Source organism: Eulemur rufifrons, chromosome 3 (assembly GCF_041146395.1).
Source record: "Eulemur rufifrons isolate Redbay chromosome 3, OSU_ERuf_1, whole genome shotgun sequence".
NCBI lineage: Eukaryota > Metazoa > Chordata > Mammalia > Primates > Lemuridae > Eulemur > Eulemur rufifrons.
In genome coordinates, this window is record NC_090985.1 from 87766554 (window position 1) to 87790386 (window position 23833).

At 37.7% G+C, this 23833-nt stretch overlaps 1 protein-coding gene across 1 annotated transcript in view; it reads right to left on the reverse strand.

The window, feature by feature from the left end:
- Window positions 1–2563: 2563 nt before the first annotated feature.
- DNAJC5B (DnaJ heat shock protein family (Hsp40) member C5 beta) overlaps window positions 2564–23833 on the reverse strand; it is a 42047-nt gene continuing 20777 nt past the window's right edge. Inside the window, exons 2-4 of the mRNA XM_069466445.1 lie at window positions 20941–21154; window positions 17948–18119; window positions 2564–2658 (exon numbers count right to left, since the gene is read on the reverse strand). Coding sequence (XP_069322546.1) covers window positions 2564–2658; window positions 17948–18119; window positions 20941–21154 — 481 coding nt within the window. The remainder of the gene's footprint in view (window positions 2659–17947; window positions 18120–20940; window positions 21155–23833) is intronic.

Genomic DNA, 23833 nt, shown 5'->3' on the forward strand with positions numbered 1-23833 from the left:
CCTGCAGGACCACTGCTGGGGCTCACGGTCAGCATACCCCTTTCTTGACGCTTCTCTGCTAAGATGCTTGTGGGCTCAGAATGATTGCAGATAATTCTGGATAGCAGCGCCTGTTTGCCCCACAAGATCCTTATGCAGCTTCTCGTCAGATGAAGAGTTGATCCTTGTTTCCCCGTAGCTGAAGGGGCATTCTGCAGAACTCATTCCCTCATTCATAGGCATCCATGTGCTTGCATTTGCTGCACATCATTGTAACCAGAAACTAGCACTTTGTGAAGAACATTGGCCAGAATCCATCTAGCAATTTGATTCTACCATCTGATTCTGATTCTAATTCATGCCCTGTTCTCATTTTAACCACTCTTGGACCAGCTGCCTGGGCAAGCTGGGAGTGGAAGTAAAAAATTCCATGTGAGAAAGGAAAATGAGGTCTAGGAAACAAAAGGAAGGTGAGCTTTGTGATTTGTAAGTTGCTATTCAAAATAGTCCTGACCTTTTGCTTAAAAAGACCACAAAAAGGAAATGTAGTGGCTCAAATTATGCACGGTCTGGGCTATTTATCCTAGTGTTTCCTCTAAATGGAAAGCAGCATTTGTTTATTGAGTAGGGTTCCAAGCACTTGTTGGTTACTGGGGCCATTAATACTGCGTATCTTCAAAGGTCTTGTTGGGTGAGAGAGTTTATATGCTTCAGAAATCACATTACATTTGTCTGTATTTGTCAACATATACAAATTCATGTAAAACCACGTTACATTTGGTAAACACTTGACTTTTCAAAATGCTTTCACCTCTGCTATTTTATCTGGTCATATAGCAATTCAGAAGGTAGTCAGGGCAAGTATGAAAACAGAATCATAGATTAGCCATCTTCTTCTAATCTCACTTGATCACAGGGCTGGTTAGCGAGAGGTCAGATTAAACCAGGACTCTTAACTTTCAAACCAAGGCTCTGTCTACTTTATTATGCAGGAAAAAAAATTCCAGTAACTCAAGAGTTAGAACAGAATTTTAATGACTTCAGAACTGTCAGAGCTATGACACTAATTCTCACTTACAATATATATTTAGCAGCAATTGACTATAATTTTGTGGTGGGGGGAATAAGAAACAAATGGCATTTCATGCAATATTATATAAAAACATAACATCTTGAAAAATGTAATATTATATAAAGAAGTAAGAAAGACCTAGATAAAACAAACACTTTTGCTGCTGTACTATTTTAGAAATAGCACATGGTTTCCACCACATGATGAAGATAAGAATCAAGCAAATGCAGAGACCACCTCTAGGCTTAAATTGCCCAACATGCACAGAGTTGAACAATTTCTGGTCAAAACAATTAACTCCACCAAAAATGGGGTGATATGCCTTTAAATTTAAATGTAGACTACAGGATTTAAAATCCTTACCTCATGTGTTTTTGTTCCTTAGTCTGGCGAATCTGGGCCAATTATACAAAAATTAGTTTACTAAAAAATGATAACACACTGGGGCTGGTTCAGGCTCAGAATGATTTTCTGGGTCATTTATAAGATTTAACCAGGTCGAAGAGTTTATTTATTTATTTATTTATTTTTGTTTTGCTTTTAAGCTACAGCTGCTGGAATGGGATGTTTTGTTTAGTTTTTCAAGACAGAGTCTTGCTTTGTCTCATGGGAGTACCGGAGTGTCATCATAGCTGACTGCAACCTCAAACTCTTGGGCTCAACCTATGCTCCTGCTTCAGCCTCCAAGTAGCTGGGACTACAGATGCACGCCACCACACCTGGCTAATTTTTTCTATTTTTGGTAGAGACAGGGTCTTGCTATTACTCAGGCTGGTCTAACTCCTGAGTTCAAGCGATCCTCCCGCCTTGGCCTCCCAAAGTGCTAGGATTATAGGCGTGAGGCACCGCCCCCGGCCTTGTTTTGTTTTTAAGCCAACCAAAAAGTATATGCAAAACCTTTTTCTTCCTGGTTTTATTTGTCAGTTTTCAGTAAAAGCCAATTTTTAATGTTCCACAAATATACTTTAAAATAATGTGATTTGTCTTTTTAAAACCTAACCATCTCTTCCTGCCTCTTGAAATACTTCTGTAACCTTATTGAATATCAACAGGGAAAAGGCTAAACACACACAAGAAAATTCCTTGTAAATTCTCATGTGTGTTCGGGTGATGATGCTCATGGTAGATATGAATACTGCATTTAGTTAAAGGGATGAAAAGTGGCTTCTGTTTTGGAATATGACTTTGGTCTGTGAGGAATCAGGTCTGGCTCACAGAAAGGGCTGGCTCATACAGGCTGTTCAGTGCCACTGTCTTACCTCATGCAAAGAGTATAAAATAACTCCTCAGGCCTTTATTCATCAAAGTTGAATGTGTTTCATTAGGAATTCTACTCAGAGAGAAAGTCTGCATACTGAGAAAATTATGTAGCAATCATCTTTCCCTTACCTAAAAACATAATACAAATATGGAAAAGTTCACAGCATTTTATGCCCCACACGCTCCCCCATGACCACCTGGAGATGTGGCCGAACTGAGGGGAGGTCCTGTGGACTCTCCATGGGGTCACTATCAAGAGTCTGTGCAGTAGCATCGAGGTTCTTCTCTGATCAGCTGTGTTTTCTCATTTGCATTTGAAGGCTGGAGAACAACTGGAAAGTCTGCATCTAAAAATAAACAAAGCAAAACAATAAACACCCTCTTATCATGTTATAGTTATTTTAATGGGGCAAGTGATGGGTATTGTCGAAATTATGTCTGAAAAATCAATTCAATTTATCAGATATTAATATGCCTACCTTTTGAAGGATTTCAAAAGAGTGGAGGCACTGCCTTCACTCTTCATTCAAGTTGTTTCAGTTACATAATTATAAAACCAAAGCACTAAACCCAGCTTTCACCTTGAGGGCACTTGTTGAACCTGGTGAACTTAAACTTTAGGTTTCACCATCTTGTGGGGATAGAGACAGGACTACCACATATAGTTGTGCAGGTTGGACACTGCACAACTACAGGGGGCACCTTTCATATAGACTACACTGTATATCTAGGTTAAAGGTGTAGTTTATGTGAAAGATGCCCCCTCAAATTCTGTAGTGTGCAGTTGTATGTGTGGCCCTTGTTGGGACAAAAGTCAAAACCGAGGGCTTATTTAGGTAGAGAGTGTAATAGGAAGCTCCTCACATGAAGCTAGTGCCCAAAATGGTTATGCTCTCTCTAAAATCACTATGCCTCTAAATCTACAAAGATATTTGTTAGTCTTAAATTTTGATGCTGAGTTGAGGGAGCTACCCTAAAAATGTTTAATGGCAAGCCAATGAACACACAAGTTGGCAGACCAAGTTTTCAGTACTTGTGTGTTCTAAGAAACCTCAAGATGATAATTTAGTTTAACGTGGTACAATGTAAGATGTATTCCCAGGTACCTAGCAGAAGTGAATGACTTTATCTTCAAACTAGGCCTCAAAGAATCACTATAAGATTGAAAAAAACATATGCTCATAGTAAAAACAAATAGAGATAGAAAGATAGGAGAAAAAGTGATTACACTTAAAAACAATGCACACTCAATGAGATCCAACAGAAATAACAGAAGTCCAAATCAGACCCAGAAAGATTTCAAATACTGCACTTATCCGACACAAATACAAGAGAATTACATGTTTTTAAAGTTATCAAATAGATCTTGAAATTAATAAAAATCAAACTTTTAGAGATTAAAACATGAAATTAAAAAAAAACTTCATGAAAAGATTTAATAGCTAAAGAAAGAATTAGTGAAGTAGAAGACAAGTCTGAAGAAACTATCCAGCATGTAACACGGAGACAAAGAGAAAATATGAAAGCGGTTAAAAGACATGAAGAACAGAGTAATAAGATCTGATTTATATCTAATTTGACTTTCAGGAAAAAAATGAATAAAAAGAAGAGAGGCAATATTTGAATATTTGATGGGTGAAAATTTTCTAGAATTGATGAAAGACACCAATACACAAATCCAAGAACTAGTTAGCATAAATGAAAAAGAAACTCATATTTAAAACATCTTAGTGACATTGAAGAACACGAAAGACTAAATAGTTTTAAAAACAATCTTACTTCTCAATAGCCAATATGGAAGCTAAAAAAAACCCTGTGGAATTATATCTTCAATATGCTAAAAGAGGATAACCTAGATTTGTTGACAGACCCTCTTATTAAGTTACATTCCTTTTTCAAAAGGCTATCATATACAGGTATTTTTAGACAATAAAAACAGAAATTTTGTCACCAGCAGATCCAATTACAAAGATGTAATTCAGGCAGAAAGGCAGTGTTATTAGATAGAATATTTGAGCTGTAAAAAGAAATAATTAACAAAGAAAGTGGAAAATATGTGAATAAAACCAAACAATTATTGACTATATAAAGCAATGACAAAAATTTATGAGGTTTAAAATTGAGAAAAATCTAGAATACAATAGTGTGTAAGTCAAAAAGAGGATGATCAGAGCTATACCATTATAAAATTCTTGTATTGTTCAAGAGAAAGGTAGAGATAAGAAATAACTTTAAGCTTTGATAAACTGTGTGCTTGATAAATTTCTAGGGTAACTCTAAAAGCATAGAACAGAGAATATCATTTCCAAATCAGAGGAGGGAAAGAAATGAAATAAGAAAAAAAAAAATACTCTATAAAAAAAAAGAAAAAAGAGGAACATAAAAAATATGTCAATTTAAATTGATAATTATAATGATAAAAATATTAACAGAAAACATGTATATAGCACTTTTTGTGTTCCCAGCACTATTCTTAGCACTTTATTAACTCAGTAGTTATAATAGTGCTATGAGGTAGGGTTACTATGCCCATTTTAAAGATGAGGAAACTGAAGCACAGACTGTGTAACTAGTCCAAGGTTAGACAGGTAATAATAGGGCTTATATTCAAACCTAGACAGTATTTCTCAGAGTCTGTTCTTTAAAAACTATTTTTATACTGTCTCTCACAAAAAGTAAGTTAGAAAAAAAATCAAAATATATCATTTATTATAATAAATGCAAATGGTTTGATACTCTATTCAGAATAAAAATATTATCATCCTGAATCTTAAAAACCCCAGCTATATGCTGTTTACAAAAGAAACATCAAAAAACGTAATGATAAGGAGTAGAGATTAAAGGATGAAAACATATTTACCACACACACTCTAATGAAAAGAAAGCTAACATAACTATATTTTAACAGACAAAATAAAATATAAGACAAAAAGCATTGCTAGACATAATAATTACATGTTCAAGTCACCAAGTAGCTATAAAAATTCTAAACTTAAATACACTAAAAACATAGCCTCAAGATATATAAAGCAAAAATTGACAGAACTTTATAAAGAAACAGAAAAATCCATCATTGCAGTGGAAGATGACTGCTTCACTCAGTAACTGAAAGCAACCAAAAAAATATCTAACCATATGAAGAATTTGAAAAGTACTGTGTCATGGACTGAATTGTGTCTCCCTCAAAATTCCTATGTTGAAGTCCTAAATCCCAGTACCTCAGAATGTGACCATATTTGGAGATAGGGTCTTTAAAGAGGTAATAAAGTTAAAATGAAGTCGTGAGAGTGAGCCCTAATCCAGTAGGACTGGTGTCATTATAAGAAGAGATTTGGAAACACCACATGAAGTCAGAGAGATGACCAGCTATAAGACAAGAAGAGAGGTCTCAGAAACCAACCCTGCTACCTTGATCTCTGACTTCTAATCTCCAGAACTGTGAGAGAATAAATTTCTGTTTAAACTACGCAGTCTGTGATACTTCTATTGGCAGCCCTAGCAAGCTAACACATATAATAAATTACCCTTATTTATTAGGCATATATGGAACAAGAACCTAACAAATGCAGAATGCATTGTTTTGAAGCAATGTAGAACATTTGTAAAAATTGACTAAGTTCTAGGCTGTAAAGCAACTCTGAAGACATTTCAACGTATTGGAATCATACCACTGACATTCTCTGATCAAAGAGCAATTAGATGCAAACAACAAAAAGAAACCGGGAAAACACACACAGGTTAAAAATTAAGATACACACAAGCCTAATTTATAGACCAAAGAAAAAAATCATAATAGAAATCAGAAGATATTTAGAACTCAGATGATAAGAACAATATAAGAACATGTATGTTTGCATGTTTCTCTGTGTGTGTGTCTGAAGCTAAAGTGTAACTTATAGGAAAATTTATAGTCTTTAATGCTTAATATAAGAAAAGGGCTGAAAATTAAGAAGTATAAAATTTAAAAAATTAGAAAATGAATAATAGAATAAATTGAAAAATAGTAAAGAACAGAAACTAAGTAGAAACAAATATAAAAGAGAATAAAAAGTTGTTTATTTGAGAACACTGATAAATTGTCAAACATCTGGTGAGAATGGTTAAAGAAAGAGACAGTGGAAATGCCAATATAAGGAATGAAAAATGGGTCAATGATGTAGATACTATAGAAGTATAAAAATATGAGAAAAATTTGAAGAATCCATTTTTTTGAAAGAAGAAAGGAAACCTGAATGGTTTATAAACATTAAATTAATTAAATTAATAATTTAAAATTTGCACAATCACACATTAGCCCAGAAAGTTCTGCAAAACCCTATAGAAAGAATCCCAATATTACACAAATGTTTCAAGAGAAGTAAAGAAAGAAGGAATACTTCCTACTTTATTTCATGAGGCATAATCTTGATCCCAAGCCCAGTAACAAAGTTTGAGAAAGAAAAATTATAGGCTGCTTTCATTCATTAACGTTGTTACAAACATCTCAAACAAAGTATTAGCTAATTCATTTCATCAAAGAATAAAATAGTTAATACATCATTACTGCATTGGGTTTAATGATCTCAGGAATGCAAGTTTGTTTAAACGTTGCAAAATCAATTCATATAATTCTTCATCATAATAGCTTAAAGGAGAAAAATCATAATGATCTTAATTGATGAAAAAAGTATTTGATAAACTTTCACACTCATGATGAAATAAAGTTCTAACAAAATAAGAATAGAGGACAACTTTGTTAACCTGACTGAAAACCTACAGCAAACCTAACACCTATGATGCAACCTTGAAAGCAACTTCTTGTCAATATTTTACTAGTAGCCTTAGCAAACACATAAAGGCAAGAAAAAGGAAAAAAAAATGACAAGGGATGGAAAGGAAAAAATCAAAGCTATCACTACTCACAGAAAATATAAACAGTTATGTAGAAATCCTAAAGAATTTACAAATAAACAATTGGACATGGTAAGAGAATTTAGCTAGTTTCTTAGATTCAAAATGAATGTTTTTAAAAAGTTCATTTCTATATACCAAAAAAACAAGCAGAAATCTAATATATATATAATTTATTGATTGATAATAAATGGTAAAGTATTCAAGAATAAATGTAACCAAAATATATAAGATATATCTTTAGTGAAAGCCCATGAAGAAGACCTAAATAAATGGATATACCACATCACATATTAGAAGACTCAAATTCTTGAAGATGTCAGTTCTACCTAATTGATGTGTACAGTCACCACAATTCTAACCCAGATCCCAAAAAGTTTTGCTTAAAGAACTTATATTAAAGAATTTGACAAAGCTGATTCTGAAATTTATATAGAAAAGCAAAAGGCCAAGGATGCGTGACTTTCACAAAGAACAAGTGAGGAGGACTTGCCTAAATAGATATTGGGACTAGGCCTGGTATTGCATACAGATATTAATGGACAACCTGACCAATGGACCAGAACAGAAAGCCCAGCAACTACTCCATATATCTACAGAAACTCAATGAATATGAAACTAATATTAGAAATCAACGTGTTGGGACACATTGTTTTCTATCTGGAAAAAAAAATGAAATTGGAACCCTACATCATACCGCACGTAAAAGTCAATTCCAGGTGATTAAACACTTACATGTGAAAATGCAAAACTATAAAATTTTTAGAAGAGTGTATAGGAGAACACATTTATATCCTTGAGATGGGAAAGGATTTCTTAATCAAAACACAAAAAAACATAGTGGCAAAATTGAAAGTTTGTCTACATTAAAATTAAGAACTGTGGTTCATCAATAGATACTATAAAGAGTGAAACACCAAGTCACAAACTGGAAGAATTTTTTTTTTGAGATGGGTTCTCACTATTTTGCCCAGGCTGGTCTTGAACTCCTGGGCTCACACATTCCTTCTGCCTCAGCCTCCTGAGTAGCTGAGATTAGAGGCGCACTCCACTGCATCCGCATAAGAAGAATATATTTTAAACAAGCATAATCAGTGAAGAATTAATACCCAGGATATTTTAAAAATCACTAATGAAAGGGTAGATAATATAATTAAAAACTTGCAAAAGATCTGAATGGGCATTTCATAGAAGGAGAAACCCAAATGACCAATAAGCATATGAAAAGATGTTCAACCTTCCTAGTAATTAAGGAGATAAAAATAGAACCACAATGATATACCATTTCCCACCCACCAGATGGGTGCACATTTACAGTCTGGTGATGTCAAGTGTTGGCAAGGATGTGGGACAACAGGAACTCTTGTTAACTGTTACTGGGAATGTAAATTAGTGCAATAATTTTGTAGAACTACTTAGTCTTATCTATTAAGTTGTAGATGTACATATCCTTTGACTAAGGAATTCCACTCCTGTGTATATACCTAGAAAAACCCTAGCATACGTGCACCAAGAGATACGTACAAGAGCATTCATGACAGCACTGTTTGTAATGGCAAAAAAGTAGAAACTACTCAAATGCCCATCAACAGCAGAATGGATAAACAATGGGATGTTCTCCCAGAATATTATACAACAGTGAAAATAAATGAATGATAGTCACAGTGTGAATGAATCTCGGAGATATAATGTTGAGTGAAAAAAAAAAGCGAGTTGAAGAAGGATAATTATGAAGTATAAGTCCATTCATTTAAAGTTCAAAAATATGCAAAACCAAGTGATGGATATACCGATTAGGAATGTAAATACATAGCTGTAATAGTAAAAAGAATAGTAAGAAATCATCACAAGCGATTTAAGATAAGTACTTCTGAGAAAGGAAAAGCAAACAAGGAAGTCTAAAGGTAATGGTACTATTCTTTTTCTGAGATAGAAAGTCAGGGCATATTTATTTGTATCTATTTAATACTTAATAAAAACAATAACAGATAAAAGAGGTAAGAGAGTTACCCCAAAGCCTCAACCAGTAACTAACAGAGTTGGGGCTCGACACGGCATTGTCCGACTCTACAGTCCTCTGCCTCAGCCCTGGCAGTACTGCTCTCCAGGTGGCAGTGTGAAAGGTGACAGGTCCCTTTCCCAGCTCTGTGACGCCTCCCCTTAGGCCTGTGGGATCCTCCACTCCCGGCCATGGAAGAATTTGTAGGGAACAAAGAACCTTCTCCTTTTCTGAAGGAAGCACATTTATGGATAGTTTCTTTCTCCAGTCAAATTTTAGCTTACCCTTCCCTCTACTATTTTTCTTTTAATTGAGGTGAGATTCACTTAAAATTAACCATTTTAAAGTGACAATTCAGGGTCATTTGGTATATTCACAATGTGTAAGTATATAATTCACCATCTCTATCTAGTCGAAAAACATTTTCATCGCCCCAAAGGAAAACCGGCATCCACTAAGCAGTTGCTCCCTGTTACCTTCTTCCCCCTAGTCCCTGGCAACCCCCAATCTATATGCCTTCCGCATTTATGGATTTACCAATGCCGAATATTTTACATGAACAGAATCATATGATGTTTGTCCTTTTGTGCCTGGCTTTTTTCATTTAACATAATGTTCCCAGGTTCATCCACATTGTAACATGTAGCAGGACTTCATTCCTGTTTTTATGGCTGAATAATATTTCCCGTCTCCTCTACTTGTTTGCACTTTTCTCCACAGAGTGTCTTGATTCCTTTCCCCCTTTTCTGAGTTAATCCTACTGGTCTTGCTCTTCTCCAGAAGACTGTTGGGGATTCCAGCTCTTCCATTTATTACATTGCATTTTGACGGTTTGATCCCTTGTCTAAGCTTATCTCAGTTTAGGTTTCTTTGCAAATACAGTCTTTGTACAACTTCTGCTTCATTCAATTACTTGATAAAACTACTGAATAAAACAGCCCAATATGACTACACCTGCCCTGCCTGACATGTAGGACACCATTTGCCGTCTTATTCACAAGGACATAGGGAAAGACTGTGCCAAATGCTCTGCTTGTTTTAAGATTCACCCCTTCTAGAGTTCTCCATCTCCATAATCCCCTACTCCTTAACTCCTTCTCAATTCTTTAAATCTGCTTTAAATGTCACTAGCTGTCCTCACCTGCATCCAGGTGAGGCCCCCTAGTGTTCGCTTTCACAGCCCCTATGTGTCTCCTTTGGTGGGCTTATTGTACCTGTAAATTAACTAGCTCTTTGTATAGGTATCTGCTTAATATTTGTCTCCTCATCTCCTCTGCTGGGTTGTAAGGTCCAAGATACTGGGAACCATGTCTTTCTTTTATCCAGCCCCTTGCATAGTATCAGGCAAATATTAAGTGATCAATAAAAGTTTGCTGTTGAACAACTATCTCAATAAACCTTGGCAGCCAAAACTCAAAGAAATGTCAGGTCCACTCTGAGCTGCTTTTTGGGGGAGCTTTGTGAGCTGACTCACCTGTCCTACTGCCCTGGCCCAAGGCCTTGATAATTTTTACTTGATATTTTTATGTAAAGAAGCAGCAAAGTGTTCTGGACTAGGTGCAAGCATTATTTTCTATGCATTGTTTTCAGAAATCTGTTCCTTTTGATCAGAGGGAAAGGGGTAGGAAGGAGATTGAATGGGGAGTGGCAAAAAGAGGAAGGATAAATTTAATCTCTTCCTTGGTGCCCTTTTCCTGGGCAGTAAGATGTGATGAATGCTGAACAGCAAATGTAATAAATGTCTCAATATCTTGGCCAAGAGAGAGAGTCTAATTACAAGCCATATGGCCTTTTCAGCTCAATGGTTGTGAATGTGTTTGGGTTTTATCCAGGTGAGCGGCAAGAACAGTTAAGCAGTCAACAGAGTTTTCTGTGCACCGAATCTCACATTTTAGATCCAAGGTCAACACTATAAAATCTCCTTCTCCTTTAGATACTTTATACCCCCCTCCTCAGAAAAAAAAAAAAGGGAAAACCATGACTCCACAGAAATTTTTAGAGTATAGCTGGGAATTTTGGTTGAATTTTATTCCACTGCCTTCAGCTCGGAAGAAACATTGAATTTAGCTCTTGTATTTTCGGTTTGCTTTGCCAGGGTGTTCAGAGGTAACCGGTAACAATTCAAGCTTTTTCTTCTACACCTTGTTACACTGTCACACATACACATGTGCACACACACTCATACAACACACACATACACTTTCTCATGGAACAAGGTTCTACCTTAAGAGGGCTTTATAGGCTATAGGTTCTATCTCAAGATGGTCTATAAAGTTCTCTTAGCTAACACAATTCAGATTTCGCTATGGTTTTCAGCTAACAGAGGAGGAGTACAGTACAGGGTCTAAATGAGCTTGTTTAAGCACACTACTCAAAATCTCACAAAGTAGAACTTCTAATTTGTGAACATGTGAAAGTAAGAGAAATAACCAGGTACCCATTACCTTTTACCTTTCATGTTTTAAACAATGGGGTAAGGGCTTCTCTAAGACACTCTCTCTTTTCCGTTTAATCTTGATTGATTCATAAGAACAAAAGAATTCCCCTGTGTTCCTAGCATCCCACTGGAATCATTATTTTGAGAAAGAGATGGGAATCTGTCTACAAGTTCTGTAGTTACCAGTGAATACTGATGATACCACTGTTTGAACTTCACTCCTTTTATTTCTTAAGGGTAGAAGCTAGATTATGTCCTTTGATAAAGTTGAAAGAGACAAAAAAACCCAAACAAATCTCTACCTCCTGCTACCAAATCCCACCCGCACCATCACTGCTGAACAGAGACTGGTACCAGGTTACACCATCAAAAGGTATCTTAGACGTTAGCTAAGGTCAAGAACTAGGCATGTTTGAAATATATAACAGAATAAAAAAATATAAACAGAATAACAAATGTTCAAGAAGAAACCTTACATATATAAAATTAGAATTGTTAAAACTATCTCAAGGCAGGTGAAAATTTTCCAATGGTTTTTTATAAGTCAATTAGTAAAAAATGATTTGATATTTCAAATTTGAATTTTCATAAATTAAGAAACATTTATAATGTCCTATAACATGTTCTGAGAAGTGAGATTTGTGGTGTTTAGTCCCTGAATTCAAATTATACATGTAGTTTTCTACTTAACCCCTGTTCTTTCCTCTTATTTGTTATTCTAGCAAGGTATAAGAACACAAAGGGTTAAGCAGCTATTACTTTTATTCTGGAGGGAGGATTGCCTCATATTAATTTTGCTATACTTTGTATCTTGATGTTTCTGGATAAAAGACGGAGAATAATAGAAGAAAGAACTGCTAACCATGCTTCTTTAAAATCAGTGTTCATGTATGAAAAATAAATTTCTAGTTGGAATCTTCATATACTGGCCAAATCTCTAAGCACAATATGATCTGTAGCATAGCATTTAGATGGATAATTAATATAAATCCCTGGCTCCATCTACTCTTACCCACCCCATCCTGTCTCATCTCAATGAGCTTCCCTCCCCTACACCCGCCACCAACCAAAAGCAGAGTATTAAGCTCTGGTGACATTTTGTCTTAGTCCTTGCCAGTAAGTATTGGCTCCTCTGTTTTTATAAATATCCTTATCTAATATAGATTTTAAAATGTAAATGTAAAGGTAGACTATAGTTCCTTCAAAGAAAAATTTCTACTGACAAAAGTCATCAAGCTTGAAATCCAGATTTATAGCCCACACAGGGAAATACCCTCAGTACAGGCTATATAATTTGCAAAACCCAGTGCAAAGTGAAAATATGATATGCTTTATTCAAAAATTAAGAATTTTAAGACAGTGACAGCAGAGTAGTAAACCAATTGCTAGAAATCCTAGTCAGTGCAATAAGGCGAGAAAAAGAAATAAAAGGCATACAGGTTGTAATGGGAGAAATAAAACTGTTCCTATTCGCAGGTGACACGATTGTCTACATAGAAAAATCCCAAGGAATTCACATACATACACAAATCCAAACTACTAAGTGACCTTAGCAAAGACACAGGATACAAAGATACAAAGCCAATATACAAAGGTAATTGTAAATACTTGCAACGAACAATTGGAAACAAAATTTAAAATCAATGCTATGTGTAATAGCTCCCCCCAAAATGAAATATTTAAGTATCCATCTAACCAAACATATAGCAGCTCTGTATGCTGAAAACCACAAAACACTCATGGAATAAATCAAATGAGACCTAGATAAATGGAGATACACGATGTGTTCATGGATTGGAATATTCAACATAGTAAAGATGTCAGTTCTTTCCAAACTCATCTACAAATTTAATGCAATTCCAATAAAAACCTCAGCAGTATTTTTCTGTAGATCTAGACAACCTGATTATAAAATTTATATAAATTTTACATAAAGGCAAAGATACTAGAATAGCAAAAACAATTTTGAAAAAGAATGAAGTTGGAGGAATCACACTACCTGGTTTTAAGATTTATTTTAAAGCTTCAGACAGCAAGACAGTGGGATTGGTGAAGGGACAGACATGTACATCAATGGGGCAGACTAGACAGTACAGATATTGACCAATAGATTTTTGGCCAATTGATTTTTGACAAAGGTGAAAAGACAATTCAAGGAAGAAAGGATAATCTTTTCAACAAATGGTATTAGAACAATTAGATTCCATATGCCAAAATAACAAACAACAACAAAAAAGAGTCTGGACTTAAACCTCACACCTTACATAAAAATTGTCTCAAAATGGGTCATAGATCTCAACATTAAACATAAAACTATAAAATTTTTTGAAAACATTAGAGAAAATCTTCATGACATAAGATTAGGCTAAGAGTTCTCAGACATGACCAAAGGTACAATCCATTTAAAAAAAATCGATAAATTTTATCAAAATTTTTCCTCTGCAAAGAAGCCAGAAAAAAAACATAATAACATGTGGATATGATGTCATTTTTGTAAAACAAACAAAACTCCATAAATATTTGCACAAAAGTTTTAAAAAGTATTATGGTATCCTTCTGGCTGAAGGGTAGAATGTAGAGTTACCTCTGACTCTATACCCTCCTGTTGTGGTTGAATTTTTACGGGCGATTCTTTCTTTCATAAAAGGTCCCAAATCTCCCCACCATGGGCAGCTTTCTAAAGTGCAGACTCCTAGAAAACCCCTGTAGAGGTGAGGATTGACTCCTCTGATCCCTCCCCACTCTAGCACCCTAGGATTTTATCATTAGATCTGATGTGAGTATTGAAAATCCTCTAAGTGAGAAAATGTTTGCCATTTTTTATTTAATTTCAGAATCACTAAAATAAAATTCTCAAATCCCCAATGTCACCCCAGTGCCTCCTAATGGACTCAGACCTTGATGAATGCTGTTTATCATGTGGCATGAGTCATTTAATTTCCAAGTGACTAGTAGCCTCTTTCAAGTGTATTTTCCTAAATAACCTTGAGTGGGTCCCCTTCTTTTGCAGAATGGATCAGACCACAGTCCACTTATTGGACCACAGTTCAGAAAGCAAAGTCTTCAGATGGAGTCTGATTTCCATCCTTACCATCCTTAACTGGCATTAATTTTGCCTGTAACTACATTCAGTCTCTGAATTGGTGGAGTGCAAATCTGCATCTAACTAATGCAACTAACTGACTGCAAATCAGGCATAGATTCTCATCATGAAATGTTAGCCCCAAGAGCAGTGGCAGGTTTACCACACAGTTCATGAAACTTAAGCTCAAGGACCCTCACCTGTGCGGAGCCTTCCAAGGGCCTGTCAGGGCCCTCGCAATGTGTTTACATTTTTGTAGATTTTCAAAAGTAAGATATTTTGACCACAACATCCCTTTTCACTTTGATTTTCCTTCTGTCACTCTTCTCTGCCTGACGAGTGGCAATGCAGGGGCTGTGGACACTTTGGAGATTTGGTTAAGGTGATAAAGAGTTGGGGACAGGTTTTGTTTGAGTTCAGTGTGATATGTTTTTGTGGTTTGTAACAACTTGGTGTATAGTTAATTATTGTTAGCGGTACAGGTGTACGAATTTCTTTAGGTAGACTCCTACAGCTCACTGTGCCAGTTCACTCGCTGAAGCATCACACAATATGAATGTGTCTGATGGGCTCTGCCCCTGGATGGTGTAGGGACAGCAAGGCTTGAAATGTACAGAGTCAAAGGTGGTCTGTGGAAAATTCCTCCAAATCTTACAACCTATATATGAAATAAACTAGACAGGAGTTTTTCTGAATTTGACAACAACCCCTAAAAATGTAGACAGTATTATCAATAATGAGTTGTAAAGCTGAAGGAAAATTTTATAATTCGCCAAAAATAAAAAAAAAATTAATCAAACATGCTAGAGGAAAGGCAATTATTTTTCTATTCTTCCTATAGAAAGTGATATTAGAAAATTATGGTTACATGAAGAGGCAATCAAAGAATATGTAACCACAAAGCATCAGGGCCAAAGTATGACAGGTGTGCCAGGCAGTTGATTAAACGATTGCTATTTTCCTAGATTTTGTGATATTTATGGTGTTTGTCAGTTTTTAAGCTTTGCGATTTGTTGTGATTTTCTTTTTTTCATTCTAAATAAATATTCGCTTTCAGATCTAATTATGTGCTCTTTTTTTAAAGAGAGCCGCCCAAATTGTGTAAATTTCAGGCCCCAGAAAACCTGGACTGTCCCTGGATAGGAGCTTTTAAATATTTAGAAATAAGATAAAGCTTTCCCTTTTGGTTAAGGATTCTTAATAACACAGCCAAATGAGACTGTGGTTTACTTCATCTAGAATCTGACCTCTGCAATGGAATTGGTAGCTCTGGGGCGTCAGCACTGAGAACAGTCACCAATCACTCAGCAGGGAGGACACCTGGGTGGAATCTGGCACCTAGTGTGGATTTCTGTTCCAGAAAAGAAATATTCCACAAGGAAGGTCTAATGAAATGACCTGGTGGAGCTTTTATCTGATTAAAAACAAGAAAGACTTTTCAGAGAAGAGTGTGATAGACTGGATTTGGGATATCCAGGTTCAATTCACCTACGTTTGGTTTCCCCACTCTAAAAGAGAAGTTAAGAGAAGGTCGGCACAGTGGATGATGATGGCAATACTCTCCTCTCTCACTGTCCCTTCCTGTCATCTGTCAGTGACTGAGTACTGGGCCGGACTGATGGGTGTTATGGGAGATCCTGTGGACAGTGGAGCCAGAAACCCCGACATAATCTTACAACAATTTGTCTCTCTCACAAGAGCAGATGGCATTAAAGCACCGGGGTCATCACTTGTAAGCAAGTTGTGCCAATGTCACCGGCCCTTGCCTGGAGAGAAGGAGTTTCCATGCATATATCACTGCCTAACCCATTTATTAGTAATCTTGCTTGCTTGATCTTTTTGGTATATATGCCCCCATTAAAAGATTAATTCCTCCTTTTATAGCTCAAATAAAACAAAGGAATATTATAATTACATTTCACCGTGGGCCCACAATTTGGCTCCAAGGGCAGTCATAAAAAATGGTCTGAACACCTCCTCTGTTTGCTGGCCTGGCCACCCAGGGGTCCGCACAGCAAGGGGTCGCAGGTTGCAAGAAAACCCCTCTGTCCTCTCCGAGCTCCCAATCCTGAAAGAGTCTGGGACTCAGTCCAATTCACATGATTGAAGACTCCTTCCTTTGAATTGGACTCAGGGTGGGGAGTAACTGAATGTTACTTAGTACCATATTTGATAGGGAATAAAAGTTGTGTGGAAGCCTTTACACAGTCCCTGGGGCTTTCTGTCCTGGAATTTCTGTTTCAATGAGATCAAAAGTATCAGAGTATGGCACAATCCAGAGAAATGCACCGATCCCAATGTCAGCAGTTCTGGCAATGGCCCCTATCTGAGTTATCAAGTAATTCTTTTATTTGGCTGTCTAGGATTTTGAGGGGTTTAGTGATAAAGTCCGTAATCCAGAATAATGGTACATTCTGCAGGAGAGAATTTGACAGTAGGATTTTGGCGGCAAGAAAAAAGCAAGACAACAGCAGGTCTGACCCCACCTTGTTCAAACAAAGGCATTTCCCAGAGAACATAAAGTATTCCCGGTGCTGTGAATTCTGTGAGATCTTAACTTTCTTTACATTTTTTTTCCCTTTCCGGGTATGATTAACTGGAAGCACCAAGTACTCCGTCACAGCCGTGCATGCACAGCGGCACACAGCGTGCTTTAGCGAAGCAGACACTCCCATCCTCCACGCTGGTGGAGGCTAGCCCTGAAAGAAGCTGCATTTCAGGGAAGAAGGACCTCTTTCCCTCAGTTTTATCCAAAGTCATTACCAAGTTATCAAAAAGAAGAAAAGTCAAGGGTTGGCGGCTTTTCTTGAAGTGCATTCCCTTCTATTCCAATAGAGATCCCAAAAGCAACAGGCTGAAATTCTTTTCCTAGGAGAAATTTCTACCTGGCTTCTCCCGCCCTGGTCAGTCTCACCCAAACCTCCTGACTCCAGAGCTCACTGTTGTAATGAGACCGTGAATTGCATTTGCTTTCCTTTGTTGTCAGCATATTTCATGATTTCTTTCTAACAGTGTCAGGCTCTGCTTTTGTCTCTGCCTGGTAAAGGTAACTGTCTTTTCATCCATCTTGAAAAATGCACCGAAGCTGATGGTCTGTGAGATCCCCCCATTTGGTTGTTGGGTCTCTCCCACTCCCGTGGTAGCTGTTGCTGCCGTGGGACCTGGTGCTTGGTCGGGCCTATGAAGGGCCACCCACTACCCCTGTCCCCTGCTCTGATCTTACTCCACCTTTTTCCATGTCGGTCTTGATCTGCTCCTCGAGATCCTCTGGGGACACGTAGAAGTCCTCCTCTGGCGTCGATGATTTGGGCCGGCAGTGTCCACAGCAACAGTTGCAGCAGCAGCACAGACAGCAGCAAAAATAGCAGCCCGTCAAGAGGCCGATGATGACAAACAGGGTCTAGGGGAAACAGAGGCAGGGCAAAATGGGGGGGTGAGGGGTGGTGGGGCGAGGGGAGAACCCCAGAAATCAAGTCTGCACCCTTGTACCCCCAGAGACCTGAAGAAATCACAGTGCACCCCCCAGACCACATATTGAATTAATGAATGTATAAAGTAATAAATAAATGATTAACTTTATCTAGTGATCAGCCCCACAAACATAAAAAAGGTTTACTCACTAAGTTTGTCATAGCTAAAGATTAAAAGAAACTCTTGACTTCCCCAATTTGAAATTGTAAGAAGTCCATTTTTGTGAATTGAGCAAAATCAAAGTATGATTTTATTAAAAATATATTATTTGAAATAGAAAGTGGCTTACACATCACTCATTGGAATGCACCGGTTATCCAACTAAGGGAGCATGAGAGATAAGGATCACCTGTGTGCCCCTGTGCTTCCTCAGTAACCTTAGATCAAAACCTTAATGGTAACGACCCTTACCTGGGTCCTGCCTGGCCTCCTGCTGCCTGGCTCTGGCCCCAGGTGTGGGGTGGAGCCTCTGAGAGCTTGGGGAGCTTCGGTGACACACTTGCATGCAGGATCTCTTTGCTAAGGAAACTTTACATTTTCATTGTCTCAGGTGAATTACTCTGAAAACAACTATAACATCCTCTCCTCACCAACTGCCTCCAAGGCCCTTCTGTGCAGTGTTCTTGAGCCATTGCCCCAAGAAGCTCCTCCCTTCTTTAGCTACTTTTGCCCTTTTTGTTTTTACTATGCAATTTCCACATTATTCTCGTCTCTGAAAATTTTCTTCCCATTCATACACTGTTTTGTTCTTTCATTACTCCAACTAGATTGTTTGCCTTTTGTGGGAAATAACCTTGCCTATCCCTTACAATGTTCAGCACAGTACTAGGCACAAGTAGATGTCCAGGATTTTTTAAATACCTATCTTTGATGGCATGTTGATTCATTCAGGTAGTGCATACATGATTGCTGTGTGCAAGGCCACTCTGATGGGCACCGTGCAATTGGGTTTTGGTACAAGTAGAAGGGAAAGGTATATTTTCTTTTCTTTTTTTTTTTTTTTTTTTGTTTTTTTGTTTTTTTTTTTTTTTGAGACAGAGTCTCACTCTGTTGCCCAGGCTAGAGTGAGTGCCGTGGTGTCAGCCTAGCTCACAGCAACCTCAAACTCCTGAGCTCAAGGGATCCTCCTGTCTCAGCCTCCCGAGTAGCTGGGACTACAGGCATGCGCCACCATGCCCGGCTAATTTTTTCTATATATATTTTTAGCTGTCCATATAATTTCTTTCTATTTTTAGTAGAGGTGAGGTCTCGCTCTTGCTCAGGCTGGTCTCGAACTCCTGAGCTCAAACGATCCGCCCACCTCGGCCTCCCAGAGTGCTAGGATTACAGGCGTGAGCCACCGCGCCCGGCCTGGAAAGGTATATTTTCTATGGCCTTATTTTTTAAAGAGCCACATCAGAAATTATTTTGTATATCTCTCACACTAGTAGGCAGACTCAGCTTGTCTGTATGAATTTTGATCAATTTTGTCAACTTCCTGGGCAAAGAACCATATTCTCATTTTTACACAAGCAGGCCCCTGTAGGCACTCAGGTGCTGCCCGTGGGTGATTATCTGGAACTGCAGGTGTATCTTCCCATGGGAAGAAAACATGCCTAGAGCTGAGGTTCCTGTGCAAGCCCATATTGTCATATAAACGTTCAACCTATTGTCATAAATGACACTGTCAGTATGTACACTCTCATTCCAAGTTCCAAATCTGCTCAACAGGAACTTGTCTCCCTCCCAAGTCTTCAACAACAATGGAGAAAAGGGTTTCAATGGGACTTCCAGGTATCTCCAAGAAAAAGAACCCTGGGGATTGCAGTAGGCACATGAAGCTGTAGGTTGCAGACTCAGCATGCATATCCATAAAAACATATGCTCTAGCGGAAAAAAACAGCAATCAGAATGCTACCAAGCATGAAACCTGCCTTTTTTGGAGATTTGGGTTTTTATACTATAACAATAATAATAATGATGATTGTTATTATTAATTGCAACTTATATGAATGTGGAGTGAACTGTCCATAAAATATGCTGATGGACTAGATGTATGGCCCGTGTATAAATATACTTTCATCAGAAGATAAGGATATTAGAATTCATAAACACATAACAACCATCACCAAACATACATATATTAGAGATTCCTAGGAAACCAAACAAAATTTACTATAGAAAAGCTAATCCTGATTGCACCGAGTCCTTAAAAATGTTGCCTTTTTCTTAACCAGATATCCATTTCAGTCTGTCTCCCCCTCTCTGCCTCTCCAACTCCCTGTCCTTCACTACTTAATTCTCACCTTTCCCCCTCATTTCCTTCTCCACGACCTCACAGCAGGCTCCATGTGAGCCTCTGACATAATTACCACTCATTCTGCCCAGTATTGTGTTTGCTGATGTAGCCTAAGCTATAGATAGTAGAGTACATGGCTAAATTTGTTCTATAATAATTTATTAAGCAGTTGTCACACTAATAAATTATTTTTGGTTTTGAGCAATGAGTCAGTTCTTAATTAGTCATTACAGGGGACGAGGGGGCACTCAGAATTAACCTGAAGCTTCAATTTCAAATATAATTAATGTCTAAAAGTATTTTAAGTCATGTGGTATTTTATAATTATTTGGTGAGCTAAACCAAAAATGAACCTCAAATAACAGCTTTCGGTGGAAGCAATATCTCCTATGAGGTGGAGTCTTAAAGAGTGAATAAGACCATGGTCTTCCAGGAAATTGTTTTTGAGGAAAAATAAATAAATCTGATTCACCTTTGCCCACCAGCTTGACAGCATGAAGTAGGTGTTAACATTTTCGTCCCCAAATTGCTCGGCCACGTAGAGTCCCAGTGATCCGTACTTGTCGTATATGCTTCTCTTGGAGAGATCCGTGAGTATGGTGTGGGCGTTGTTGATTTCTTTAAACTTTTCGGCAGCAGCTGGATCATCGGGATTCTTGTCTGGATGATGTTTCAGGGCCAATTTTCTTTTAAAATAAAAAGAAGGGAGGAAAAGGGTTATTTGGCAAGAATTAAGGATGACATTTTAGAAGGGCACCGTTCATTTGTATAACCTTTATTCATGCAGATACTGTGAAGTTAGTTTCATATTCATGGTGATTTAACTAAGAAATAAGGTTTTCTTTCAATGGTGTCTCTTGTTTGTAATGTGGAGGCACAGTGGTCTTACATCTCTCATAACGTCAAAGGAATTCTCAGTGGCTGTGTGAGGCAGCTAGCAAGGGATTCCGGGTCACCTAAGGAAGAAAGCAAAACGCCCATGCGGTTCACCCCCCTACCCAGGCTTTCAGAGAGGCTCATGGGAGATCCGCATGCGCAGTAAGACCCAGGTCACATAACTGCAACTGTCCAATCAAGGTGGTTCCATGGTGACATCTGAACCATGAGGGAGGTCCCAGTCCCGACACTATAAAACAAGATCCAGACCATAACCGCACCCTTTTTGCTGTGACAGTGGGTCCGACCATTATCTGTGGCGTGTGTATCTATCTCGCTTTGCAAACCTGTATCTTGCTCTTACGCTATAATCCTATCCTTTTCTCCTCAATAAACCTCATTTTCCTGCTTGCCTTACTTTGGTGCATCTGGTCATTCTTTGGGCTATGAGTGTATCAAGAACAGACACTTCAGACAGCGACCCAACAGCTGCATTGTCGTTGAGCCTGAGACATTTTGCTGTTGGCAGCAAATGTGAAGTTTCTCTTTACCTGGAAGCTGATCTCTAGCCCATCCCAAGATACAGAGGCCCTTAAGAGTTCCAGCAACAGGACCAGTTTACACGAAAATGCCATTTAGAACTGGAAGAAATTTCCGGAATTAACAGAACTTCACATCACATATTCTAAAAGTTCAACTCAGCTAACAAAAAAAAAAAAAAAAAAAAATCTCTAATTTATCCTCTCTTGAACAACATTATGACCCCTTCATTAATCTTCCACAAGTCCTAACTCCCTTTTGGTTTTCTGAGCAAATACTGTGACTTCTCTTGTATTCAAATGCATATTTGGCCTCTTTCCAAATAGGTCTTTCCACTTCAAATAATCCGTAGAAATTTACTTGTGAGTGAAAGGCCCTCTGTCCTCTGCGGATCAGAACAGTTCCTGAGGGGTATGGCTGTGCGCTCTGCGTGTGGGGAGGTGAGGGTGGGATTTGGGGGTGTCCTTTATTCTTCACTTATGCTCGAGTATAAAAGGCAACCTGGAATATGGAAGTGAGAGCTCAGCTGTGAGTGTCAGACTCTTGGCTGGGGCCATGCCCCTCATTTCCCCTGCAGGCAGATTTAAATAATGATTAAAGCTATGTTCAAAATTGAGTCTGTGCCATTTTTGCCATTAAAAAGTCAATTAATTTTATGACTCTGTACTGGAAATTCCACATGACTCATTCTTCCTACTGTGCCTATCATGGGTATAGGTGGGAATACACAGTGAGCTTTTGTTTATTGTATGGGTTTAGATCCAATTGTTTCATTTTAGTACAGTAATAAAAATCCAGAGGCAGAGCAGCAAAGTAAAGTAGACTTTATATATCAAGGGACATGAGAAACTGAACAAATCATGCTCATTTTAGGAATTAAAGTGATTAGGAAGTAGATGAATATTTAAGCAGCTCAGCAATAGGAGGCTTAAAAAGTACCAAAATATTTAGAAGCATAAATCATGGCATATAATCCATTCTAACCCTGAACTCAGAATAAATTAAAAAGCATAAAACAATGAGGTTCATTTTAAATCTATTCAACCAGAACATTTTTCATCCTTTTTGATAGATGTTTGGAGTATTTAGAAATTCTTATACATAGGATCATTTGGCAACATGGGTTTTACGTGCAAGATTTCTGATGAACTTCTGTTGCTAATAGCATAAATGCCTATTTTTTCATTTTTAAAATTTTTATGTTTACCATGTGCCAGCACAATTGTAAGCATGCTATAAATATTAATTCATTAATCCTCACAATAACCCTATGAGATAAATATCATTGTCTCATTTTACAGATGAGGGAATTTAGACACTAAAAAGTTAAGCAACTTGCCTAACATCACACAGCTAATAATTAAAGCCAGGCTTTGAACACAAGCAAACAGGCCCTGACCTCATACTTGTAACCACCACTATGCTGCCTCCTGTATTTATGTTTTTAAATTAAAAAAGTAAGGCACACCGAATATTTAGTAGGCCATTGTAAAGACATTGGCTTTAGTCTGGGTGATGTGGGAAGCCATCAGAGTGTTTTGAGAAGAGAGATAGGAGGATCACTCAGTCTTGGAGAGGACGAAGGCAAGGCAGGGGAGACTCTTGTAGGAGACTGTCGTAGTGATCCAGGCACACAGTTCGTTGGTGTTTGGACTAGTGCAGTGGCGGAAACCATAGTGAGAAGTGGTTGGATTCTGGATATATTTTGAGGACTAGCTGATGGGTTGGATGTGGGGTGGGAGAGAAAAAGAAGAATTAGGAGGCACCAAAGTTTTGGCCTGAGCAATTAAAAGTTTGGAGTACTATGTAATGAGATGGCACGAGAATTTTTTTGGTAATGGGGAGTGGTTTGCTAGGATTCAGGAGTTCTATTTTGGACACCTTTGAGATGCCTATCAGACTTCCAAGTGGAGATGGAGGTAGAGGGAAATGAGTCTGGAGTTCAAGCA